Here is a 26750-nt window from a genome sequence, read left to right as displayed (position 1 = left end):
AAAAAAAAAATGAAACACCCACCATTTTAATCTGTAGGGCATTTGCTTTAAAATAATATATAATGTTTGGGGGTTCAAAGTAATTTTCTTGCAAAAAAAAATAATTTTTTCATGTAATCAAAAAGTGTCAGAAAGGGCTTTGTCTTCAAGTGGTTAGAAGAGTGGGTAATGTGTGACATAAGCTTCTAAATGTTGTGCATAAAATGCCAGGACAGTTCAAACCCCCCCAAATGACCCAATTTTGGAAAGTAGACACCCCAAGCTATTTGCTGAGAGTCATGTCGAGTTCATGGAATATTTTATATTGTGACACAAGTTGCGGGAAAGAGACAATTTTTTTTTTTTTTTTTTTGCACAAAGTTGTCACTAAATGTTATATTGCTCAAACATGCCATGGGAATATGTGAAATTACACCCCAAAATACATTCTGTTGCTTCTCCTGAGTACGGGGATACCACATGTGTGGGCCTTTTTGGGAGCCTAGCCGCGCACGGGACCCCGAAAACCAAGCACCGCCTTCAGGCTTTCTAAGGCCGTAAATTTTTGATTTCACTCTTCACTGCCTATCACAGTTTCGGAGGCCATGGAATGCCCAGGTGGCACAAAACCCCCCCAAATGACCCAATTTTGGAAAGTAGACACCCCAAGCTATTTGCTGAGAGGTATAGTGAGTATTTTGCAGACCTCACTTTTTGTCACAAAGTTTTGAAAATTGAAAAAAGAAAAAAAAAAAAATTTTTTTTCTGGGCTTTCTTCATTTTCAAAAACAAATGAGAGCTGCAAAATACTCACCATGCCTCTCAGCAAATAGCTTGGGGTGTCTACTTTCCAAAATGGGGTCATTTGGGGGGGGGGTTTGTGCCATCTTGGCATTTTATGGCCTTCAAAACTGTGATAGGCAGTGAGGAGTGAAATCAAAAATGTATGCCCTTAGAAATCCTGAAGGCGGTGATTGGTTTTCGGGGCCCCGTACGCGGCTAGGCTCCCAAAAAGTGCCACACATGTGGTATCCCCGTACTCAGGAGAAGCAGCTGAATGTATTTTGGGGTGCAATTCCACATATGCCCATGGCCTGTGTGAGCAATATATCATTTAGTGACAACTTTTTGTAAATTTTTTTTTTTTTTTTTTGTCATTATTCAATCACTTGGGACAAAAAAAAAAAATATTCAATGGGCTCAACATGCCTCTCAGCAATTTCCTTGGGGTGTCTACTTTCCAAAATGGGGTCATTTGGGGGGGGTTTGTACTGCCCTGCCATTTTAGCACCTCAAGAAATGACATAGGCAGTCATAAACTAAAAGCTGTGTAAATTCCAGAAAATGTACCCTAGTTTGTAGACGCTATAACTTTTGCGCAAACCAATAAATATACGCTTATTGACATTTTTTTTACCAAAGACATGTGGCCGAATACATTTTGGCCTAAATGTATGACTAAAATTTAGTTTATGGGATTTTTTTTATAACAAAAAGTAGAAAATATCATTTTTTTTCAAAATTTTCAGTCTTTTTCCGTTTATAGCGCAAAAAATAAAAACGGCAGAGGTGATCAAATACCATCAAAAGAAAGCTCTATTTGTGGGAAGAAAAGGATGCAAATTTCGTTTGGGTACAGCATTGCATGACCGCGCAATTAGCAGTTAAAGCGACGCAGTGCCGAATTGTAAAAAGTGCTCTGGTCAGGAAGGGGGTAAATCCTTCCGGGGCTGAAGTGGTTAAAGAGATACTTGAATTGTCTTATGGCTTCACTCTGTAAGGCAGCCAACACCTTGCTAGCCGATGTATTAAGCAGATAAATATGTAAAATACCAGGTGACATTGCACAATAGGGCCCATGGGGATTGGACCGGAGCCGGCGTCTTGGATTACTGCACCATCCCAGGTACCACTGGACAACATTGTCTGGGAGACTGTGTTGCATCTGGGACGCCTGCTCGGGGACAACCCTCGGTCGGACTCATAGGAACCAAAACAGTTGGAGCTGCAACTTCAGGTAAAGGTGATCCAATAGCCATATCACTGATGGGTCTAACAAAATAATTAGACCAGACGCAAGTGTGATCTAAATGTTTAACAAATATTTGAGAAGCAGAAAAAAGTATGGCTGAGTGGGAAAAAAAAAAAAAATAAGTGCGAGAAATCATCACAGGGAGATTAACCACTTAAGGACCGCCTAACGCCGATTTACGTCGGCAAGGCGGCACGGGCAGGCAAAATCACGTACATGTACGTGATTTGCCTCTCGCGGGTGGGGGGTCCGATCGGACCCCCCCCCGGTGCCCGAAGCGGTCCCGTTCTGTTCCCCGGCGATCCGAGATGAGGGGGAGGCCATCCGTTCGTGGCCCCCCCCTCGCGATCGCCGCCGGCCAATGGGAACACTCCTTTGCTGCTGTATGCTAAACAGCAGCAAAGGAAATGATGTCATCTCCCCTCGGCTCGGTAGTTTCCGTTCCAGCGCCGAGGGGAGAAGACAGGTATGTGAGTGCACAACACACACACACAGTAGAACATGCCAGGCATACAAAACACCCCGATCCCCCCCCCGATCGCCCCCCGATCCCCCCCCAATCACCCCCCCCCCCCCGTCACAAACTGACACCAGCAGGTTTTTTTTTTTTTTTTTCTGATTACTGCATAGTGTCAGTTTGTGACAGTTACAGTGTTGGGACAGTGAGTATTACCCCCCTTTAGGTCTAGGATACCCCCCTAACCCCCCTAATAAAGTTTTAACCCCTTGATCACCCCCCATCGCCAGTGTCGCTAAGCGATCATTTTTCTGATCGCTGTATTAGTGTCACTGGTGACGCTAGTTAGTGAGGTAAATATTTAGGTTCGCCGTCAGCGTTTTATAGTGACAGGGACCCCCATATACTATCTAATAAATGTTTTAACCCCTTGATTGCCCCCTAGTTAACCCTTTCACCACTGATCACCGTATAACCGTTACGGGTGACGCAGGTTAGTTCATTTATTTTTTATAGTGTCAGGGCACCCGCCGTTTATTACCGAATAAAGGTTTAGCCCCCTGATCGCCCGGCGGTGATATGCGTCGCCCCAGGCAGCGTCAGATTAGCGCCAGTACCGCTAACACCCACGCACGCAGCATGCGCCTCCCTTAGTGGTATAGTATCTGATCGGATCAATATCTGATCCGATCAGATCTATACTGGCGTCCCCAGCAGTTTAGGGTTCCCAAAAACACAGTGTTAGCGGGATCAGCCCAGATACCTGATAGCACCTGCGTTTTGCCCCTCCGCCCAGCCCACCCAAGTGCAGTATCGATCGATCACTGTCACTTACAAAACACTAAACGCATAACTGCAGCGTTCGCAGAGTCAGGCCTGATCCCTGCGATCGCTAACAGTTTTTTTGGTAGCATTTTGGTGAACTAGCAAGCACCGGCCCCAGGCAGCGTCAGGTTAGCGCCAGTACCACTAACACCCACGCACGCAGCATACGCCTCCTTTAGTGGTATAGTATCTGATCGGATCAATATCTGATCCGATCAGATCTATACTAGCGTCCCCAGCAGTTTAGGGTTCCCAAAAACGCAGTGTTAGCGGGATCAGCCCAGATACCTGCTAGCACCTGCGTTTTGCCCCTCCGCCCGGCCCAGTCCAGCCCACCCAAGTGCAGTATCGATCGATCACTGACACTTACAAAACACTAAACGCATAACTGCAGCGTTCGCAGAGTCAGACCTGATCCCTGCGATCGCTAACAGTTTTTTTGGAAGCTTTTTATTGAACTGGCAAGCACCAGCGGCCTAGTATACCCCGGTCGTAGTCAAACCAGCGCTGCAGTAACACTTGGTGACGTGGCGAGTCCCATAAGTGCAGTTCAAGCTGGTGAGGTGGCAAGCACAAGTAGTGTCCCGCTGCCACCAAGAAGACAAACACAGGCCCGTCGTGCCCATAGTGCCCTTCCTGCTGCATTCGCCAATCCTAATTGGGAACCCACCGCTTCTGCAGCACCCGTACTTCCCCCATTCACATCCCCAACCAAATGCAGTCGGCTGCATGAGAGGCATTTTTATGTGCTCCCGAGTACCCCTACCCAACGAACCCCCCCAAAAAAGATGTTGTGTCTGCAGCAAACGCGGATATAGGCGTGACACCCGCTATTATTGTCCCTCCTGTCCTGACAATCCTGGTCTTTGCATTGGTGAATGTTTTGAACGCTACCATACACTAGTTGAGTATTAGCGTAGGGTACAGCATTGCACAGACTAGGCACACTTTCACAGGGTCTCCCAAGATGCCATCGCATTTTGAGAGACCCGAACCTGGAACCGGTTACCGTTATAAAAGTTAGTTACAAAAAAAGTGTAAAAAAAAAAATATATATATATATAAAATAAAAAAAAATAGTTGTCGTTTTATTGTTCTCTCTCTCTATTCTCTCTCTCTATTGTTCTGCTCTTTTTTTACTGTATTCTATTCTGCAGTGTTTTATTGTTATTGTTATTGTTATTATGTTTTATCATGTTTGTTTTTCAGGTATGTAATTATTTATACTTTACTGTTTACTGTGCTTTATTGTTAACCATTTTTTTGTCTTCAGGTACGCCATTCACAACTTTGAGTGGTTATACCAGAATGATGCCTGCAGGTTTAGGTATCATCTTGGTATCATTCTTTTCAGCCAGCGGTCGGCTTTCATGTAAAAGCAATCCTAGCGGCTAATTAGCCTCTAGACTGCCTTTACAAGCCGTGGGAGGGAATGCCCCCCCCCCCCCCCCCCCACCGTCTTCCGTGTTTTTCTCTGGCTCTCCTGTCTCAACAGGGAACCTGAGAATGCAGCCGGTGATTCAGCCAGCTGACCATAGAGCTGATCAGAGACAAGAGTGGCTCCAAACATCTCTATGGCCTAAGAAACCGGAAGCTACGAGCATTTTATGACTTAGATTTCGCCGGATGTAAATAGCGCCATTGGGAAATTGGGGAAGCATTTTATCACACCGATCTTGGTGTGGTCAGATGCTTTGAAGGCAGAGGAGAGATCTAGGGTCTAATAGACCCCAATTTTTTCAAAAAAGAGTACCTGTCACTACCTATTGCTATCATAGGGGATATTTACATTCCCCGAGATAACAATAAAAATGATTTAAAAAAAAAAAAAATGAAAGGAACAGTTTAAAAATAAGATAAAAAAGCAAAAAAATAATAAAGAAAAAAAAAAAAAAAAAAAAAAAAAAAAGCACCCCTGTCGCCCCCTGCTCTTGCGCTAAGGCGAACGCAAGCGGCGGTCTGTCGTCAAACGTAAACAGCAATTGCACCATGCATGTGAGGTATCGCCGCGAAGGTCAGATCGAGGGCAGTAATTTTAGCAGTAGACCTCCTCTGCAAATCTAAAGTGGTAACCTGTAAAGGCTTTTAAAGGCTTTTAAAAATGTATTTATTTTGTTGCCACTGCACGTTTGTGCGCAATTGTAAAGCATGTCATGTTTGGTATCCATGTACTCGGTCTAAGATCATCTTTTTTATTTCATCAAACATTTGGGCAATATAGTGTGTTTTAGTGCATTAAAATTTAAAAAAGTGTGTTTTTTCCCCAAAAAATGCGTTTGAAAAATCGCTGCGCAAATACTGTGTGAAAAAAAAAAATGAAACACCCACCATTTTAATCTGTAGGGCATTTGCTTTAAAAAAATATATAATGTTTGGGGGTTCAAAGTAATTTTCTTGCAAAAAAAAAAAACTTTTTCATGTAAAAAATAAGTGTCAGAAAGGGCTTTGTCTTCAAGTGGTTAGAAGAGTGGGTGATGTGTGACATAAGCTTCTAAATGTTGTGCATAAAATGCCAGGACAGTTCAAAACCCCCCCAAATGACCCCATTTTGGAAAGTAGACACCCCAAGCTATTTGCTGAGAGGCATGTCGAGTCCATGGAATATTTTATATTGCGACACAAGTTGCGGGAAAGAGACAAATTTTTTTTTTTTTTTTTTTTTTTTTGCACAAAGTTGTCACTAAATGATATATTGCTCAAACATGCCATGGGAATATGTGAAATTACACCCCAAAATACATTCTGCTGCTTCTCCTGAGTACGGGGATACCACATGTGTGAGACTTTTTGGGAGCCTAGCCGTGTACGGGACCCCGAAAACCAAGCACCGCCTTCAGGCTTTCTAAGGGCGTGAATTTTTGATTTCACTCTTCACTGCCTATCACAGTTTCGGAGGCCATGGAATGCCCAGGTGGCACAAAACCCCCCCAAATGACCCCATTTTGGAAAGTAGACACCCCAAGCTATTTGCTGAGAGGTATAGTGAGTATTTTGCAGACCTCACTTTTTGTCACAAAGTTTTGAAATTTGAAAAAAGAAAAAAAAAAAAAAAAGTTTTTTCTTGTCTTTCTTCATTTTCAAAAACAAATGAGAGCTGCAAAATACTCACCATGCCTCTCAGCAAATAGCTTGGGGTGTCTACTTTCCAAAATGGGGTCATTTGGGGGGGTTTTGTGCCACCTGGGCATTCCATGGCCTCCGAAACGGTGTTAGGCAGTGAAGAGTAAAATCAAAAATTCACGCCCTTAAAAACGCTGAAGGCGGTGATTGGTTTTCGGGGCCCCGTACGCGGCTAGGCTCCCAAAAAGTCCCACACATGTGGTATCCCTATACTCAGGAGAAGCAGCTAAATGTATTTTGGGGTGCAATTCCACATATGCCCATGGCCTGTGTGAGCAATATATCATTTAGTGACAACTTTGTGCAAAAAAAAAAAAAAAAAAAAAAAAAAAGTGTCACTTTCCCGCAACTTGTGTCAAAATATAAAATATTCCATGGACTCAATATGCCTCTCAGCAAATAGCTTGGGGTGTCTACTTTCCAAAATGGGGTCATTTGGGGGGGGGGGTTGTGCCACCTGGGCATTCCATGGCCTCCGAAACTGTGATAGGCAGTGAAGAGTGAAATCAAAAAGTTACACCCTTAGAAATCCTGAAGGCGGTGATTGGTTTTCGGGGTCCCATACGCGGCTAGGCTCCCAAAAAGTCCCACACATGTGGTATCCCCGTACTCAGGAGAAGTAGCTGAATATATTTTGGGGTGCAATTCCACATAGGCCCATGGCCTGTGTGAGCAATATATCATTTAGTGACAACTTTTTGTAAATATTTTTTTTTTTTTTTGTCATTATTCAATCACTTGGGACAAAGAAAATAAATATTCAATGGGTTCAACATGCCTATCAGCAATTTCCTTGGGGTGTCTACTTTCCAAAATGGGGTCATTTGGGGGGGGTTTTGTACTGCCCTGCCATTTTAGCACCTCAAGAAATGACATAGGCAGTCATAAACTAAAAGCTGTGTAAATTCCAGAAAATGTACCCTAGTTTGTAGACGCTATAACTTTTGCGCAAACCAATAAATATACGCTTATTGACATTTTTTTTACCAAAGACATGTGGCCGAATACATTTTGGCCTAAATGTATGACTAAAATTGAGTTTATTGGATTTTTTTTATAACAAAAAGTAGAAAATATCATTTTTTTTCAAAATTTTCGGTCTTTTTCCGTTTATAGCGCAAAAAATAAAAACTGCAGAGGTGATCAAATACCATCAAAAGAAAGCTCTATTTGTGGGAAGAAAAGGACGCAAATTTCGTTTGGGTACAGCATTGCATGACCGCGCAATTAGCAGTTAAAGCGACGCAGTGCCAAATTGGAAAAAGACCTCTGGTCCTTAGGCAGCATAATGGTCCGGGGCTCAAGTGGTTAAAGCCTGCATTTTTTTTTTCCCTCGCCCTCTCCCCTTGTGTGAATCTCCTGTATTACAGGAGGGAGTGAATTGCTCCTCCGTTTCAAATTCCTGTGTGAGAGATTGCGTCTGTAAAAAAAATTAACTCTTGACCAGCTAGGACAATACAGAAGGGTTATATTGTAAATATTGAAACTGAGCATAAAAAAAAAGAAAAAGGTACACTGATAACACCAGGGGGCTTTATTATTTTAGCATGCCATGGTGTTAAAGAAAGCACATGGCAGAAATTGTTGAATGGTTTTAAAGAAGTAGATAGCAAACATGAAAGTGAACAGAATGTTCTAGAATTATTATCAAGTGGATTGATGAATGTGAAAAAAAGAAAAGGCTGAGAATGTTTTGATTACTTTAAATGTGTCCAGTCCAGAGACAGTATGTGACTGGGTGCTAATTTTTGAATGGGCTTTGCTAAGAGAAGCGTGCCGTAGTTTTGAAGCCCAGGGAGAGGAGAGAAGGGAATACAACAGACTTGATGCTTTTATAGCCCAAAAATGATGGTCAAGAAGCTGTTTCTCAATAACAAAAAAAAAAATGCAGATTGCCTAACAGACATAGCAGAAGAGAGAGGGAGATGATGGTGGATGACTAGTAGGGCAGCATTAACCCTTTGGTTAATTTGTGCATCTGTGAAAATATTAGGATTTTCGGTGGGAAAGAAAGTCCGAATAATAGTCTTAAAGTAAATATTTCTTGGATATGTTACTTTTAGAACCCCCAGATTTTCAACGGTAAAGTGTTAATGATGCAATGCTGTTTATATTTGGGAACATTTATAAAGTTAAAAGGCTAAGTTCTGGATCAGAATATGTGTTTGGGTTAAATAAAAAAAAAAAAATGTTTTGGGACCCTGTGGATTTCACTTGGGACCAGAGAATAAGGGGAACAATACAAAAGTGGATTTATGTTTTATCTAATTCTGCTAAAATATCGGGGTCTGAGAAAAATATTTATATATGTATTCAATATATATGTCAAATAATGTAAATGTCGCTAGGAAACATTTTATGTCTGCATACTTGGTGGACTTATATCTGAATAAATGAAAGAATATTGTTTTTAACTACTCCAAAGTAAGGAAGGCTTTCTTTGGTAGTTTGATCTGTGATCCTGCGCTCATTCATGTTAGATAAAGAGTATCCATTTTCCCCAGCCCCAATTCAAGTGCAGATATGACCCCCCCCCCCCTCCGCCTTCTACACAACTGAAGAATGAGGCGAGTTCCTTTTTATGGGGTGGGTGTCTAGTGATTACATGAATGGGTACAAAATTGAACCTTTAGGAGGTATTTTAGAGTTTAGAACATTAAATTAAAGGTGTGAAATAATGTAGGCTACACAGTCCTTAGAGACAAAGAAACAAATGATGTCCTTCCTGGGTATGACAAATTTTTGTGGGACTCTGATGGGGGACACCTGCTGTGGGGGGGCTCTGATGGGGGACACCTGCTGTGGGGGGGCTCTGATGGGGGACACCTGCTGTGGGGGGGCTCTGATGGGGGACACCTGCTGTGGGGGGGCTCTGACGGGGGACACCTGCTGTGGGGGGCTCTGACGGGGGACACCTGCTGTGGGGGGGCTCTGACGGGGGACACCTGCTGTGGGGGGGCTCTGACGGGGGACACCTGCTGTGGGGGGGCTCTGACGGGGGACACCTGCTGTGGGGGGGCTCTGACGGGGGACACCTGCTGTGGGGGGACTCTGACGGGGGACACCTGCTGTGGGGGGACTCTGATGGGGACACCTGCTGTGGGGGGACTCTGATGGGGACACCTGCTGTGGGGGGACTCTGATGGGGACACCTGCTGTGGGGGGGGACTCTGATGGGGACACCTGCTGTGGGGGGGACTCTGATGGGGACACCTGCTGTGGGGGGACTCTGATGGGGACACCTGCTGTGGGGGGACTCTGATTGAGACACCTGCTGTGGGGGGACTCTGATTGAGACACCTGCTGTGGGGGGCTTTGATGGGGAACACCTGCTGTGGGGGGACTCTGTAGTTACAGGTGGTCCGCCCGAGGCGTCTAAGGACAGTTTAGCAATGAGGGGGGAGAGAACACGTGCCGCACGGCTGAGGTGTAGACATGGCGATGACCAAATGAGGGCTCAGCAAGTGTAGACGGAACTGGTGAAGGGGGGCAAACAGGGTAATAAACATAGCGGGTGATTGACTCACAGTTCCGATGTCGGTGGAGAAGGCGCAATCCGTGTGGTGATGATAGGCTGCCAGGTTCGGTCACAAGGGAGTGCGGGGTCCGCACATGGGATGTGAGGGCTAATGATGAGCCGGACCGTCCCCGTCGATCTGTTCCAGCCATGATAGCGCGGCCTGAGGATCCTCGAAGAAGTGCGCCTTACCTTCACTCACCACACGGAGGCGGGTGGGAAAAAAGCATGGCATACGGTAAGTGATGCACTCGAAGTAACCGCTTCGCCTCCGTAAACCTTGCTCTCTTTTTCTGCACTTCTGCCGAAAAGTCCGGGAACACCGCCACCGTCACGTTCCCGACTGGGATGTTACCCCTTTCTCTGGTGAGGCGCAGGATAGTATCTCGATTGCGGTAGTTCAGGAACTTGGCAATAAATGTCCGTGGAGGAGCTCCAGCAGGTGGGGGCTTTGCTGCAAGGCGGTGGGCGCGCTCCACCACAAACGTGGAGGAGAAGGCATCTCTGCCAAAGGTTTTAATCAGCAGGTTTTCCAGGTACGTAGGGGGGTCTGCGCCCTCGGATCTCTCGGGCAATCCTACAAAACGGAGGTTGCACCTGCGGAGACGGTTCTCCATGTCGTCTTGCTTGGAGAGGACAGCGTTCAACTGATGTTGTTCGGTAGTGATCTGAAGAGGATGTATGTCATCCTCCGCTTGGCCGATGCGACGCTCTGTCTCAGACACCCAATCCCGTAATTTGTGGATGTCTTGTCGGATTAGGGAGATGTCTACCGTCACCTCCTCAATCCTGGAGGTGAGGGTGGATTGACATAGGGCGATGGCCTCGAGAACTTTAGCCGTGTCCCTGGATGACTGATCTTCCTTGTCAGGGGGGGCCTCGGCGCCATCTTCCTCTACCGGGTCTCTCTCCTCGTGGCGGTATTTGTCCAGTTTGGCTATGGCGCCGGATCTTTTAGGAGGCGACATGTCTACCCAAAATCTGGACGACAATCAGATGCCGTGGGGTGTTGTTTTGCGATGAATATAGCCCAGGATTTGATATAAGGATAGGCCTCGAGCGGAGCTCTCACACTGCACGTCCTATTCCATGCAGTTCCAGACCACGCCCCCGCTGTGGGGGGACTCTGATTGAGACACCTGCTGTGGGGGGCTTTGATGGGGAACACCTGCTGTAGGGGGCTCTGATGGGGGACACCTGCTGTGGGGGGCTCTGGTGGGGGGCTCTGATGGGGGACACCTGCTGTGGGGGGACTCTGATGGGGACACCTGCTGTGGGGGGACTCTGATGGGGACACCCTGCTGTGGGGAACACCTGCTGTAGGGGGCTCTGATGGGGGACACCTGCTGTGGGGGGACTTTGATAGGGGACACCTGCTGTGGGGGGCTCTGGTGGGGGGCTCTGATGGGGGACTCTGATGGGGGACACCTGCTGTGGGGGGACTCTGATGGGGACACCTGCTGTGGGGGGACTCTGATGGGGACACCTGCTGTGGGGGGCTCTAAAGGGGACACCTGCTGTGGGGGGCTCTAAAGGGGACACATGCTGTGGGGGGGACTCACTGATGGCAACTCTGATGTAAGGGGACAGAGGCTGTATTTGGGGGGGACAGAGGCTGCATTTGGGGGAACAGAGGCTGCATTTAATGGGACACAGGCATGCTGCATTTGGGGGGGGGACAGAGGCTGCATTTAATGGGAACAGAGGCTGCATTTAATGGGACACAGGCATGCTGCATGTAATGGGACACAGGCATGCTGCATTTGGGGGGGGGGGGGACAGAGGCTGCATTTGGGGGGGGGGGGCAGAGGCTGCATTTGGGGGGGGACAGAGGCTGCATTTGGGGGGACAGAGGCTGCATTTTATGTGACAGAGGCTGCATTTGATGTTACACAGGCTGCATGTAAGGACGGACTGCTGGGGACACCTGATGGCATCTGGTTGTAGGCGACGTGGCTAGTGACACACTCAGGGCTCCCACTGATTCTGCATTATGGTGAGTTGAATGATTTCATTTTATATTACAATGTAATAATAGTAATAATGCGCTTCAATCATCCCGACACCATAACAACCATGATGATTGAAGCGCTAACACCAGGTGTTTGGAGTATCTTTATCTGCTGATTGTTAAACTTTGTAGAATACACATTTCTATTGTTGTGTAGGATCTGGGCCTGCTGTCCCTCTCTCCCTCTCCCTCCATCCCTCGTTCATCTCAGACACTAACCACACCACCTTAGAGCCACGCCCACTATTTCACTGAAACCACGCCCATTTTCACCAAGTGGGAGGGGTCAAAAAGGAAGGGCGGGGTCTGGCGCCCCCCCATCCTAAAACTTCACCAGCCGCCACTGAGTATTGACACATGGAGTAACTCATGTGTCAAACAGGGGGATGACTGAGATGTTAAATAAGGTGTGTACAGCCTATGGCTTCACTAACTACTAAAAAACTTTTTCCTCTCAATGGATTATATGTGCAAGATATAGTGCTCAGGGAGGCATAAGACCACAGAAAGGTAAGTTCCCCACACCGCAATATCCATTCCAACACATTTGCATGGATTTTATTCAATTGGACAAATGTGAAAGGAAGAAATATTGTTTGCTAATCATAGACACCCTAACTAAATGGGTGGAGAATTCCCGACAGGAAGTGCAGATGCACAGACAGTGATAATGGACCCCATTTTGTAAATAAAACTATACAACATTTGACAGAAGTGATGGGAATTCAAGTGAAATACCATTGTGCCTATCATTCCCAATCAGCTGGATTGGTGGAAAGACACAATGGTATTCTAAAAAGCAAACTGAGGAAAGCTATGGAAGAAACAGGTAAAAATTGGATGTATTGCCTACTAGTAGCTGTGACCAGTATGCATATCACACCCACAAAAGAAGGTTTAAGCCCATTTGAAATGATACATGGAAGGCCATATAAGATACCCTCACAACCAAATGAAACACCTACTGAGGAGTCTGAGCACACACTAGCAGAATACATGTCTAGGCTGTTAAGACAAAGACGTACTAACGATTTTTGTTCTGTCCTAGAAGGTCCAATTCAAGAAGATGAAAAGGTGCACGTGGGAGATTGGGTCTTAACAAAAAGTAATAAGAAAAAGCAGTGGTACTCCCCAAGGTGGGATGGTCCTTTCAAAGTCCTCCTAACTACCCCTACTGCGATAAGGATTGCAGAGAGGTCTACCTGGATTCACCAGTCCCATTGCAAAAAGGTTTTACAGGTAGAGTAGGGCCAGTTGGCTACAAGAGGTTCAGAAAGTCCAGCTACAAAGGGAGGTCTCACACAAGGTGGGACTTGTCTCAAACCCGTGAAGTCTCCCTCCCCTTCCAACTCCCCTACCCTATCTGCTGGAACTCTGTAGCTGGTTTGGATAAAAGGGACAGTAATTATCCTTGGGTTACTGGTGATTCTAGGAGAGGCATCCATAAGAGGGGGTATACGTTATGGAAGAGCAGAGGAACCTTTGGGTTGGGAAAGAACAGGAAAAGCATTGAATCTAACCTTTATAGAGGGAATAACTAGCACTATACTGGTAGACTTCTGTCAGATTGCAGATTGTGGGGATATAACTGGGGCTAGAGGACTTCTATGGGCAGATAAATACATTTGCTGGCTCTGGAATACGGCAGGATGTCAAGCATGGAATCAGGCCCTGTGGACCAGTGTATTAAGATTGGGGGTATAATCTACCAGGGCCTAAAAAGAGTGGAATAAAGGAAAGACTCATAATTACAGAAGTGGCCAACTCCCCCCTGCACACATATTAAGAACTGTAAATAATTACTGATAACATTAAAAGGAGTCGAGGGAGGAAGATCAGCGGTTGTACTCTATGGGAGTATGGGTGTCAGGAACTGACCCCTCAGGCAAATTTTTCCTCAAGGTATTACCACCTAATAAAACCAGACAATGGGAAAAGGTAGATTATGGGAGTGTAGACGTGGCGCTATTTCCCTTCAAATTAAATAAATATATATGTAAAATATTAGGGGAGGTATGCAAGAATTAAAAATAACCTATACAAGTGATAGTGTTACACCCTCTGTCGATGAATATCAGAGTGTGTGTGTTGAAGGTACTGAACTTCAGAGAGGGTGTCCAACTGGTGTGCTACACCCTCTGGAGTCCGCAAACTAAAATCTATGATCTACAATATCTGGAACTGTAGAAATGCAGTGATCTAATCCCTAGTTGGCAAAGTGATAAATATGGATGTCTGCTGTATCAAAAATCTGGTATGTGAATAAAAATCCAATTATGCCAATAGATAAATTTAAAGCAGAAGTAAAAAAAATAAATAAATAAACAACAAAAATGTGAATGCACAATTCAATATACGTCTCTGTGTTACACCACAGTAATGCCCTGTACACACGGTCGGACATTGATCGGACATTCCGACAACAAAACCCATGGATTTTTTCCGATGGATGTTGGCTCAAACTTGTCTTGCATACACACGGTCACACAAAGTTGTCGGAAAAATCCGATCGTTCTGAACGCGGTGACGTAAAAATGTATGTCGGGACTATAAACGGGGCAGTAGCCAATAGCTTTCGTCTCTTAATGTATTCGGAGCATGCGTGGCACTTTGTCCGTCGGATTTGTGTACACACGATCGGAATTTCCGACAACAGATTTTGTTGTCGGAAAATTTTATAGCAAGCTCTCAAACTTTGTGTGTCGGAAATTCCGATCGAAAATATGTAATGGAGATCACACACGGTCGGCATTTCCGACAACAAGGTCCTATCACACATTTTCCGTCGGAAAATCCGACCGTGTGTACGGGGCATAAGACCACATTCAAAACCAAAACAAATGATGAAATTATTGCAAACACTAAATCATTAGTAGATAAGTCCATACAATAAATAAAGTGACGCCATACTAAAATAGAAGTTCTGAGTAAAACTATAAGATTTACTAACCTAACAGTAGAAGATGCCATAGCTTTGGAGACAGGATAGAAAGAAATGAGTGGTTAGAATGGTTGAGGTACACGGTTAAAACTTTATAAAAAAAAGGAAAACTGTTTAGTTTGTGCCAGAGCCAGACTACATTTAGCAACTATTCCTTTTCCTCTAGATCACAATACAGGGGGTCCCCGGGTTACAAACAAGTTAGGGACTGTAGGTTTGTTCTTAAGTTGAATCTGTTTGTAAGTCGGAACAGGTACATTTTTTAAGTGTAGCTCCAGCCAAAAAAACTATTTTTAAGCTTTTTGGATAGCATAGGGAAGGGTTAACACCCTTGTAACATTTGTTTTGCTGTGTGTGCCCCTGTTCAGAAAATTTCACCTCACTTTCTGTCCCAATGACAATTGGATTTTGAAAATTTTGGGTTGTTGTGGAAACAAGCCCTGGTGATAAAGCATCAGTGGAGGTACCTTTTCCCCATAATAGCTCTTACAGGAGTGAATTATCCTTCCTAGGGGTAGATTTCCTCTCACTTCCTGTTGTCTCCCTCCATTTGTAAGTAGGAGTCGTTTGTAAGTCGGATGTTTGTAACTAGGGGACCCCCTGTACAGATCCAGAAGGTTTAAAATGTATGTTGCGATTGTATAATAAGAGCTATAAACCTGAAACAAATTCTACCTGTCACACGTTGAGTTTGTTGTTTCCTCTAGTACAGAGACCTCAGATACCTCCAGCGGTTACTGCTTATCCGGGCAACTTTACTTGTTTTGCACTCCCAGGGAATCGTAGCGGGGTGGATCTCGAGTCACTACTCGATGACTACTGTGTGGAGAGGATTAACATGGGCAATGGTGACTGGGTTGAACATGACATTCAGAGAACTGATGTCTGGTGGATGTGTGGGGATAAGAAACTGTGAGCTAGGATACCAGCCAATGCCCGAGAGAATTGCGCTATGGTCCAGCTGCTTATGCCCAAGGATCCTGTCAGAACACCCATGGACTAAGAGTCACCAACAGTATCGGAGGGACACCTCTCCCATAGGGTCATTTGACTCTCGGATCTACATAGATGAGCGCAGGGTGCTGGATGAGTTTAGGGCCAGGAATTAGGTGACAGCTGGGTTTGAGTCTCTTCTCTGGTGGGTGACTATAGATAAAAACGTTGACAGGATTAACTATATATAATATATATATATATATATATATATATATATATATATATATATATATATACACACACACACACACACACACACACTATAACCAACAACAATTTGTAAACTATACTAGAGATGCTGTGAAGGGTCTAGCAGGACAGTTGGCCACCACATCTCTAATGGCATGGCAGGACCGAATGGCCTTAGATATGGTCCTAGTTGAAAGAGGAGGGGTATGCAAAAGGTTTGGTAGCATGTGTTGCACCTTTATCTCTAACAATACAGCTCCTGGAGGGACCACGACCAGAGCCTTGGAAGGACCGACTGCTCTATCGAATGAATTAGCGGAAAACTCAGGTATTAATGGTCCATTTACAAACTGGCTTGAAGGATGGTTCGGTAAGTGGACTGGACTTATCACATCATGTTTGATCTCAATTGCTGTGGCTTTGGCTGTTTTGGTCACTTGCGGATGCTGCTGCATTCCCTGTATTCGAGGACTTTCACAAAAACTGATTGAAACCGCAGTCTCAAGAACGATGTGGACATTGAAGCTCAACTTAATGACATACAGACCGAAAGTGTATAACACTGGGCAGGGGCGTTGCTAGGTCTACAAAAGAACTGGGGCTAGAGCCCATAGCAGCGTAGTAAAGAAAGTCATACGCTTGGGCGGGCATACACATGTATATACAGTAATATACGTGTGGGTATATATATATTCCCAGAGAGCCCCCCGCTTACATCAGGGTCCCCAGAGAGCCCTCCCTTCCATCACCTTACATCAGGGTCCCCAGAGAGCCTCCTCCTTACATCAAAGTCCTCAGAGAGCCTCCCCCTTCCATCAGGGTACCCAGAGGGCTCCCCCACTTACATCAGGGTTCCCAGAGAGGCCCCCTTACATTAGGGTCCCCGGAGAGCCTCCCCCTTAAATCTGGGTCCCTAGAAAGCCTAGGTCTTTAAATCAGGGTCCCCAGAGAGCCTCTCCCTTACATCAGGGTCCCCAGAGAGCCCCCCACTTACATAAGGGTCCCCAGAGAGCCTCCCCTCCCCTTGGGGACCCCTGCAGAGACTCGGGGCTATTGGCCTCAGATTCGGGGCTATAGCCCCAAAAGCCACCCCCTAGCAACGCCCCTGACACTGGGACTATCATCGAAATGTGTTTAAGATAAAATAGTCACACAAGAGGAGGGAATGTTAGAAAAGTTTTAAATGTTTATTGTGTGACTATTAGAAAAACTATTAGAAAAACAATAACCCTGAGACTGATTTTTCTGAGCACATTGTTGTATTAACTTGCTATATCGTTTGCTTTAACTAACTCCATAGTAAGTTGTAGGATGATTAGGCTGAACCATATATGGTAGAACAAGACTGTACAGGAAACACTAATTAGCGAAATAAAGTACCATTTTGTACAAGGCACGCTATCTGCGTTTCCTCAGCCAATAGAAGTGTTATAGCTATATTATTGTAGGTATTAGGAGGGGGGATGTACATCTATTTGTGTGATTCTTACTGCATCTTTTGGCTTGTAAGCATCATCCATTTGTGTGACACATCTGAAATAAATTGTCTGCTTTTCAATACATCTGGAGTTCGACTGATCACAAGAGAAGAGTAATCCTAACAACCGTAGTGTGGAAAGCCGGTCGTGCGGTGAAAACAGGGCTTGAGGCACAGATGGAGAAATGGTGTGGAAGGATTACATCCCTGGGATGCGACGCATTTCCTGAGCATGCGCGCTGCGTGTGGTACGGCAGACGAGCAGTGAGCAATAGCGCTACAGCGATGGAACACAGGAGCTGACAGTCTGCTGATGACCCTCTTTTGGGACCATATTTCTATAATGTCTACATTCTACTTCACACATGTGAGTTGCCACTTTTATGTGTTAATAAATTGTTCTTAAATCCTAAACATGGAGGCGCCTCTCTCTTTGTTTTTTAAATCTGATGGACGTGTCTGGGTTTGATGGTCGCCAGGAGAACAGTTCTTGCCTGACTGCATTGTACCAAGTGTAAAGTTTGGTGGAGGGGGGATTATGGTGTGGGGTTGTTTTTCAGGGGTTGGGCTTGGCCCCTTAGTTCCAGTGAAGGGAACTCTTAAGGCGTCAGCATACCAAGACATTTTGGACAATTTCATGCTCCCAACTTTGTGGGAATAGTTTGGGGATGGCCCCTAACTGTTCCAACATGACTGCGAACCAGTGCACAAAGCAAGGTCCATAAAGACACGGATGAGCGAGTTTGGGGTGGAGGAACTTGACTGACCTGCACAGAGTCCTGACCTCAACCCGATAGAACACCTTTGGGATGAATTAGTTAGAAAGTGAGCCAGGCCTTCTTGTCCAACTTCAGTGCCTGACCTCACAAATGTGCTTCTGGAAGAATGGTCAAACATTCCCATAGACACACTCCTAAACCTTGTGGACGGCCTTCCCAGAAGAGTTGAAGCTGTTATAGCTGCCAAGGGCGGGCCAACTCAATATTGAACCCTACGGACTAAGACTGGGATGCCATTGCAGTTCATTTGCATGTAAAGGCAGGTGTCCCAAAACCTTTGACAATATAGTGTATAATACAGGATTTATATATAGCAGCATGATTTGTGCAGCACTTTACAAAATAAAACAATAGAGTGTAAAGCCCTGATATAAGAGTCTGTAGTAGCTGTACCCTTTTAGACTGCCTTTCTCTAATTGAAATACCACGCAAAGCTGTAGGTACTTGAAAGACCAAGGGAAAAGCCACTCCTGTAACTCATTCCAATGTGTGAGCTTCATCTATTTAGCTCCATAAATAATGTGCTATTTTCAACAATGTAGTTATGATTAGACCCCTACAGATAGCAAAGAGCCAGCATAACCATTTATAGCTTAGTGGCAATGAACTCACTCAGTAAAAGGACCGTAGGCCAGGTTCCTAGAGTCCCGGTGAATTTTCCAGAGGGCCATGTCTACCCTCATTGGATATTTTCCCTCCTGTCTCAGCAACGTCTCCAGGAGATCCACATCTGTTATGCAGACTGTATTATACATTCCAATACTGGATTTCCATATGGGCCCATATTTTTTCTTGAATATGTCCTGCAACACAGGAATCACAGGGCAGGTCAGAGCTGTTAAAATAATAAAATGAATGAAGTGTTCAGCTGCTGTTTGCAGGCTTTATTCTTGAAGGAGTTCCCAAAACACAAAGCATGCTTTACCCCACCAGATGACACCAACCCAAGTGGCACCACTGCTCCTTTTTCCCAATTCATCGGAGTTCATCCAGGCATTGACCTGCCCCCAACCTGTGATTGAAGCACAGCAATTCGCTAATTTCTCTGTCACTCTGCTCTCTCCTTCTTTTAGCACATGGGTGCTCAACCTGTGGCCCTCCAGCTGTTGCGGAACAAATCCCATCATGCCTCCGCCTTTGGGAGACATGCTTGTAACTGTCTTCCTTGTGTAGCACCCTCTAGGTTGCTAAATAGACGTCAATAGGGTTTTTGGCAGAGTAGGACAATTTAGGCAGGCCTAGCTGGTAGCTAGGCCTGTTTGTTTTGATCTGGGTTGGGAGTGGCCTAGTGTAGAGCTGGTGACTCACAAGCAGCATCCTTAGGACCTCCCACTTCTATCCAGAATGTTCTGGTACTTTCTGGAAAGAGAGGTGGAGAGGGGAGGAGAAGCTGTTTGGGGTGTTCTGAGGAGCCTTGGTCAATCTCCACCTTGGAATGGCAGGGGGCAGGCCTCCTTAAATACCTAGGGTCAGCCCAGCTGGGGAGGAGTTGTTTGTAAGGAAGCTACAGTTGGAGTGTTAGGCTGTCGGTGGCCTTGGAGGGAGCTCCCCAGTCTGAGGGGGTGACCTTGGGCCTGGGCTCAGGTGCAGACAGGACCCTCTGAGAATATGTGGAGGTGTCCTGGACTGGAGGCACGAGAGCAAGGAGAGGACAGCAGGAAAGAACACTGCCAGACAAGTCTCCAGGGAGGAACAACAAGTTGAGTGATGCACAATCAGGAGGACTGGGGAGGCACGCCTGAGAGGACTGGGGGGAGCGGTCTGGGATAAGTGCAGAACCAGAAGAGTGACTGTGGAAGTATGGGCAGGAGAGAGAGAGGCAGCTGCAACTAGGAGGGCTGGCAGGGCCTGAAGAGGTGGCGATGGGAGAAGTAGCCACGTGTAAGACAACTAGCACCAAGGACTGTCATATTTTTGCTACACTATAAGGATCCTAGGTCCCTATCCAAAAAGGGAACTTGCAAAGGGTGAGCCAACTCAATATTGAACCCTACGGACTAAGACTGGAATGCCATTAAAGTTCATGTGTGTGTAAAGGCAGGCGTCCCAACACTTTTGGTAATTTAGTGTATATGAATATACAGCATATGTGACGTCACCAAGTTAGTGCCCAAGCATTGGAGCTCAGATGTAGGACTGGCCAAAGATTGTGCAATTTTCTTTCCTTCAACCATGGGTTAAAGAAAAAGAAAATCACTTGATTCCCCCATCAACACAGTGTTGATGAGAGAATCCCTCCCATGGAACTATTGTGCTCTGACAGCGGGAGGTTTCCTCATCGTCAGAATATATTGATTACTGGCTGGTAGCTTTAGCTGTTGGTGATCGAATGAAAAAAAAAAAAAAGACAGACAGACAGACAGGCTGGTTGTACTAAAGTTAGTCAATAGATCGACTTTAGTACAACCAGCCAGCCCAAGGATGGATCGAAATTTGGCAAGTTCCTGCTCAACCTGCCAAATTTCGATCCTTCTTTGGCCGGCTTAACATAAGTAATCTAAATAACCCAACTAAAGGTGGGTACACACTAAGAAAATTGGCCGATCATCTGGTTTTCCACGATGTTTCACAGCAAGTCGAAACCGGGAATGGGAATAATGTACAAAAATTCTCATACAACAGAGGCCCCGGTCGGTGATTCAGCCCTGCGATTTCAAATGGCTGCAGGACGAGTTTAAGATGTCATTACTTCTAATGGCACCCCAATCGCTCTGCAATTGCAATTCGCGACGCTGGCCGCTCAAAAAGGAACACACGTGTTTTGTTTTTTTTTTTAGGCGACAGCTTTGCGCGTTGCGATTTACCTCACGGCGTGATTGGAGTGCCATTAGAAGTAATGGCATCGCACATGCAGCCATTTGAAATCACGAGGCGGAATCACGGCAATTCCACCTGTGATCATGTGTGAATGCAGCTTTATTGTTTCTGATTATGCGCAGCCTTTCATATCTCATTTTTCTCATACAAAAAAAAATATGAAAACAGTACACATTAACCGCTTGCCCTCCTGGGAAGATTTACCCATTTCATGACCAGGCCATTTTTTTGCTATACGGCACTGCGTTACTCTAACTGACAATTGTACGGTCATGCAACGCTGTATTTAAATGAATTTATATCATTTTTTCCCACAAATAGAGCTTTTTTTATTGATGGGATTTGATCACCTATTATTTTTTATTTGTCGCAGTCCCGCTATAAGTTGCTGATCACCGCTATTACTAGTAAAAAAAAAAAATTTATTCCATCGTTTGTAGACACTATAACTTTTGCTCAAACCAATTAATATACGCTTATTGGGATTTTTTTTTTTTTTTTTACCAAAAATTGGTAGCAGAATACATATTGGCCTAAACTGATGAAGACATTCGATTTCTTTCCATTTTTTTTATTGGATATATTTTATAGCAGAAAGTAAAAAAATGTTTTTTTTTTTCAAAATTGTTTTTTTTTTTGTTTATAGCGCAAAAAATAAAAACCACAGGAGGTGATCAAATACAACCAAAAGAAAGCTCTATTTGTGTGGAAAAAAGGACGGCAATTCTTTTTTTTTTTTTTTTATGTACAGCGTCACACGACCGCACAATTGTCAGTTAACCACCTGCCGACCAGCCGCTGTCATTATACTGCAGCAGGTCTGCACGTTCCCGCGAGCCGTCGTACCTGTACGTCGGCGCCTTTAAGGGGGATAGCGGGCGCGCACCCGCTGCACTGCGAGGGGGCAGAACAGGGACGTGTGTGAGTGTAAATGCACAAATCCCTGTTCTGTTCTGTGAGGAGAGACAGATCGTGAGTTCCTAATACCGTATATACTCAAGTATAAGTCGTTCCGAGTATAAGTCAAGGCCCTAATTTATCACAAAAAAATGGGAAAAACTTATTGACCCGAGTATAAGACGAGGGTGAGAAATGCGCAGCTACTGTAAGTGGAAAAGAGGGTCAATAATGCCCATTTGCAGCCTCACTGTGCCCATTTGCAGCAATAGGTCCCCGGTAGTTAAGGGTTCCTAGATGCCCCCTAGCTGCAGCCAAAATTTGAGGTCTCTGAACCCAAAGGGTCCCGAAATGACATTGCTGCAGATGGACACAGTTGACTGAATTTGGGGCCCCGTATCTCGGGGCCACTTAGTGCTAAGAACCCAGAATTTGGTGTGCAAACCCAGTGGAACTAGCACCATAATATATCCAAAGCGGGCGTTTCTATCTCCAAGTAGCCCCGAGATACAGGGCCCCAAAAATTAGTTCAGACAATGTCAAGCACTTTTCTGCAGCAGAGAATGACATTTTCCGAACCGATTTTGGGGCCCCGTATCTCAGGGCCACTTGGTGCTAGGAACCCCAGCTTTGGATATGTTATGGTACCAGTTCCACTGGGTTTGCACAATAAATTTGCGGTTCCTAGCACTAAGTGGCCCTGAGATATGGGGTCCCAAAATCGGTTCAGAAAATGTCAAGCACTTTTCTGCAGCAGAGAATGACATTTTCCGAACCGAATTTGGGGCCCCGTATCTCGGGGGCCACTTAGTGCTAGGAACTTCAGCTTTGCATATGTTGTGGTACAAGTTCCACTAGATTTGCACACCAAATTTGGGGTTCCTAGTACCAAGTGGCCCTGAGATACGGGGCCCCAAAATCGGTTCGGAAAATGAAATTTTTTGCTGCAGAAAAGTGCTTGACTCGAGTATAAGTCGAGGGGGGCACTTTCAGCACAAAAAAATGTGCTGAAAAATTCGACTTATACTCCAGTATATACGGTAACTAGGAACCACAATCTGTCATCTCCTATAGTCAGTCCCCTCCCCCCACAGTTAGAACACATAGTCAGGGAACACAGTTAACCCCTTGATCGCCCCCTAGTGTTAACCCCTTCCCTGCCAGTGACATTTATACAGTAATCCACGCATTTTTATAGCAGCGATCGCTGTATAATTGTCAATCGTTCCAAAAATGTGTCAAAAGTGTCGGATGTGTCTGCCATAATGTCACAGTCACGATAAAAAAAAAAAAAAAAAAATCGCAGATCGCCGCCATTACTAGTAAAAAAAATAAAAAATAAAAATGCCATAAATCTATCCCCTATTTTGTAAACGCTATAACTTTTGCGCAAACCAATCAATATACGCTTATTGCGATTTTTATACCAAAAATATGTAGAAGAATACATATCAGCCTAAACTGACAAAAAAATTAGCTTTTTTTTTAAAAAAAAAATTGGGAATATTTATTACAGCAAAAAGTACAAAATATTGAGTTTTTTTCAAAATTGTCACTCTTTTTTTGTTTATAGCGCAATAAACAAAAACCGCAGAGATGATCAAATACCACCAAAAGAAAGCTCTATCTGTGGGGAAAAAAAGGACGTCTGCTTTAGGTACAACGTCGCACGACCGCGCAATTGTCAGTTAAATGGACGCAGTGCCGTATCACAAAAAATGGCCTGGTCATTGAGCAGCCAAAACTTCCGGGGCTGAAGTGGTTAAAGTAACGCAGTGGTGCTACGCATAAAACGACCTGGCCCAACTAGGTCAACCATAAGCAGTTAAAAAAAACACTAAGCTCACGTTCACATTGAGGGCGGGTTCGGAATCGTGCGAGCTCAGCTGAACTCAAACCGGCAATGCAGTCCAACTTCGGAAGCGATTTGACAGACATCTGTGCGGGTTCATGCACAGTAAGGATGAACTCGTGCATGTTCGCACACTTCACACATTGTCCCGATGTGCGGCTGCAGAGATCGGGAAAATGTCTCACTGCCTGTGATTAGCGCAGCACTGCGCCGACTTCCTGGCCGGCTCTGCGTGTGGAGTGTGCGAACATGCCGGAGCTCATCCTTAATGCAGATGTCTATTCAAATCGCCCCCGAAGTCGCCAAAAGTAGTACAGAAACTACTTTTGGGAATCGGTGCGGCGCCGCAAAGTCGGCTTCGCACCGGTTTGGACAGTGCCGTTTCCGGCAATAGCCGGGCGATTTGACATTGCTCCTGGGTAAGGACGAGCTCCGGCGTGTTCGCACACCCCACGTGCCGAGACCGCCAGGAAGTCGGCACTGCTCTGCGCTGATCACAGGCAGTGAGACATTTTCCCGATCTCTGCAGCCGCACATCAGGACAATGTCTCACTGCCTGTGATTAGCACAGCGCCGTGCCGACTTCCTGGCGGGCTCAGCACGTGGAGTGTGCAAACACGTCGGAGATCGTCCTCCCTCCTGGGGTCTGAACCAGGAGCAATGAGATCAAGGAACAAAGTGCTTCAAGATATTCAAATGGTAAGAAGACGCACCATATATTTGGAGATCAGTTTTTGGACTTACCTGTAGCTCGTGTGAATACAGAATGTACCCCCGGGGGAAGAGCCAGTAGATGTTGGTGAGCAGGGACGGGCCAGGTAAGTCATCGAACGTCTTTACCTTTTTGTTCCCTTCTGTTATTCCAGCTGCTGCTGCTCCGCTCACCGCTCTGTGCTGCTGCACCCCCCATACTCTGCACCGTATCCCCCCTTCCCCGGTCACTGGCCTGTGCTGTATCCCCCCTACCCCAGTCACTGGCCTGTGCTGTATCCCCCCTACCCCGGTCACTGGCCTGTGCTGTATCCCCCCTACCCCGCTCACTGGCCTGTGCTGTATACCCCCTACCCCGCTCACTGGCCTGTGCTGTATCCACTCTACCCTGCAGGCCTGGCCCCTGGACTGGCTCAATACCAGCAGCCAGGGTCTGAAGAAATGAGATATCATGGCTTCTGAGCGGTGTGAAGGCCGACTGCACAGCTCCTTCCTTACACAATGCAAACACAGGAACAAGCAGCCAGGAACTCCCTCTAACTCATTTACTGCTGGAGGTGGAGGAAAGCACACAGAAGGCTGAGCCCAGCCAGGAATTGCATAACGACATTGTAACTGCAGCGCTAAGCAGCTCTTCTAGGACTCACCAGACGTTATATAAAAACGCCAGTACGGAGAGCTGTAGAAAGCTGTAGCTGTAGAATTCCTTTTTTTCTTTTACAATAGTTTTTCCTGAGATTCCCAAAAGTAGGAGTACAAGTTTCCATTATACAAGCATAGGAAAACAGAAAGGGGAATATGCCAGTGTGGTATAAAGTAGGGATGCACCGATACCATTTTTTTTTTACAATGAGTACGAGTACCGATACTTTTTTTTTTTTTTTTTTTTTTAGTACTCGCCGATACCGATTACCGCAACTGTTTAACTTCAGCTCTTGGCAATGGTACAAAATCATTGAAAAGTTATTTACAAATGAAATAAATAGTTTTTTTTTTAATTTAGCGCTTTTTCTTTTTTTTTTTTTTTTTTTTGCCTTTGTATTATCAATCTTAATTTTATTGGAAAATTATTTTACAAATAGACAAATATGCATATATTAATGGCATAATCATACCATCAGTTAATTTACAAATACATTATACAAGCTTACATAAAAAAAAAAAAAAATAAAAAAAAAAAAATAAAAAAAACTTAAATTTAGCGCTTTTTAAATGTGAAATGTGTAAATATATGTTAACTAACAAAGCAAACAAAAAAAAAAGTTTTAATTGTTTATCGTTTATAAAATAGACGTGAACAAAAAAAAAAAAGCAGGAAAATAATAATTAAATGGAGGAGAATAGGGAGTTAATTAAGAATGATTAGAGTAAATTAAGGGTTATTAAGGGGTTAAACAGAGGAACATTTGTTCATCCCTTTGATCTGCAGATGAAGAAACAGAAATATACAAAAAGAAACAAAGTTTCTTTTTATTTTAGTGTTAGGGGCTGAGCAATGTTGTTAATAAACATTGACTGCTTTTTTTTTTTTTTTTTTTTGACAGCTCCAATTACCAGACTTCTTTAAAACTTCAGCTGTCAACAGAGGAGACCCACTGACAGCTTAAAGAGCCGAGCCTGAAAGTATCGGTTTCAGGTATTGGTGCATTTGCACGAGTACCGATACTTGTGCAAATACTCGGTATCGATACCGATACTAATATCGGTGCAACCTTAGTATAAAGGTACAGTGAAGTTCAAGAGGTTTTAAAAGTTAAAAGATAAGCAACCTAAAGAGACAAAGAGAAAAAAAAATAGTATGTCTTTACCCATTTTCCCTGTTACTCTTAGAGCCCTTTCACACTGGAACCACCTGTGCGTTAGCGGTTAAGCGCCGCTCGTTTCAGAGTCGCTTTTCGGCGGCTAGCGGGGCTCTTTTAACCCCCGCTAGCGGCCGAAGAAGGGGTTAAAAGAGCCAGTTAAAGGCACTTCCAAATCACTTTTCAGGTGTTTTGGAAGCGCTGGCCATTCATTTCATTCATTCAAACCCAAAAGATGCTGCTTGCAGGACTTTTCCTAACGTCCCGCAAGCCCCAGTGTGAAAAGTCACACTGAAATGAATGGGAAGCGCTTTTCAGGTGCTATTTCTAGCGCTAAAACGCCTGAAAACC

General features: G+C 44.9%; 1 protein-coding gene across 1 annotated transcript in view; it reads right to left on the bottom strand.

Moving 5' to 3' along the window:
* LOC141147199 (sterol 26-hydroxylase, mitochondrial-like) overlaps nucleotides 1–25302 on the bottom strand; it is a 72026-nt gene extending 46724 nt beyond the window's left edge. The window contains exons 1-2 of the mRNA XM_073634354.1: nucleotides 24634–25302; nucleotides 18936–19126 (exon numbers count right to left, since the gene is read on the bottom strand). Of these exons, the coding sequence (XP_073490455.1) occupies nucleotides 18936–19126; nucleotides 24634–25053 (611 nt within the window). The 5' untranslated portion in view covers nucleotides 25054–25302. The remainder of the gene's footprint in view (nucleotides 1–18935; nucleotides 19127–24633) is intronic.
* Nucleotides 25303–26750: the final 1448 nt, after the last annotated feature.

Source organism: Aquarana catesbeiana, linkage group LG06, assembly GCF_042186555.1.
Source record: "Aquarana catesbeiana isolate 2022-GZ linkage group LG06, ASM4218655v1, whole genome shotgun sequence".
Classification (NCBI taxonomy): Eukaryota; Metazoa; Chordata; class Amphibia; order Anura; family Ranidae; genus Aquarana; species Aquarana catesbeiana.
This window is presented reverse-complemented; position numbering and strand designations above follow the sequence as displayed.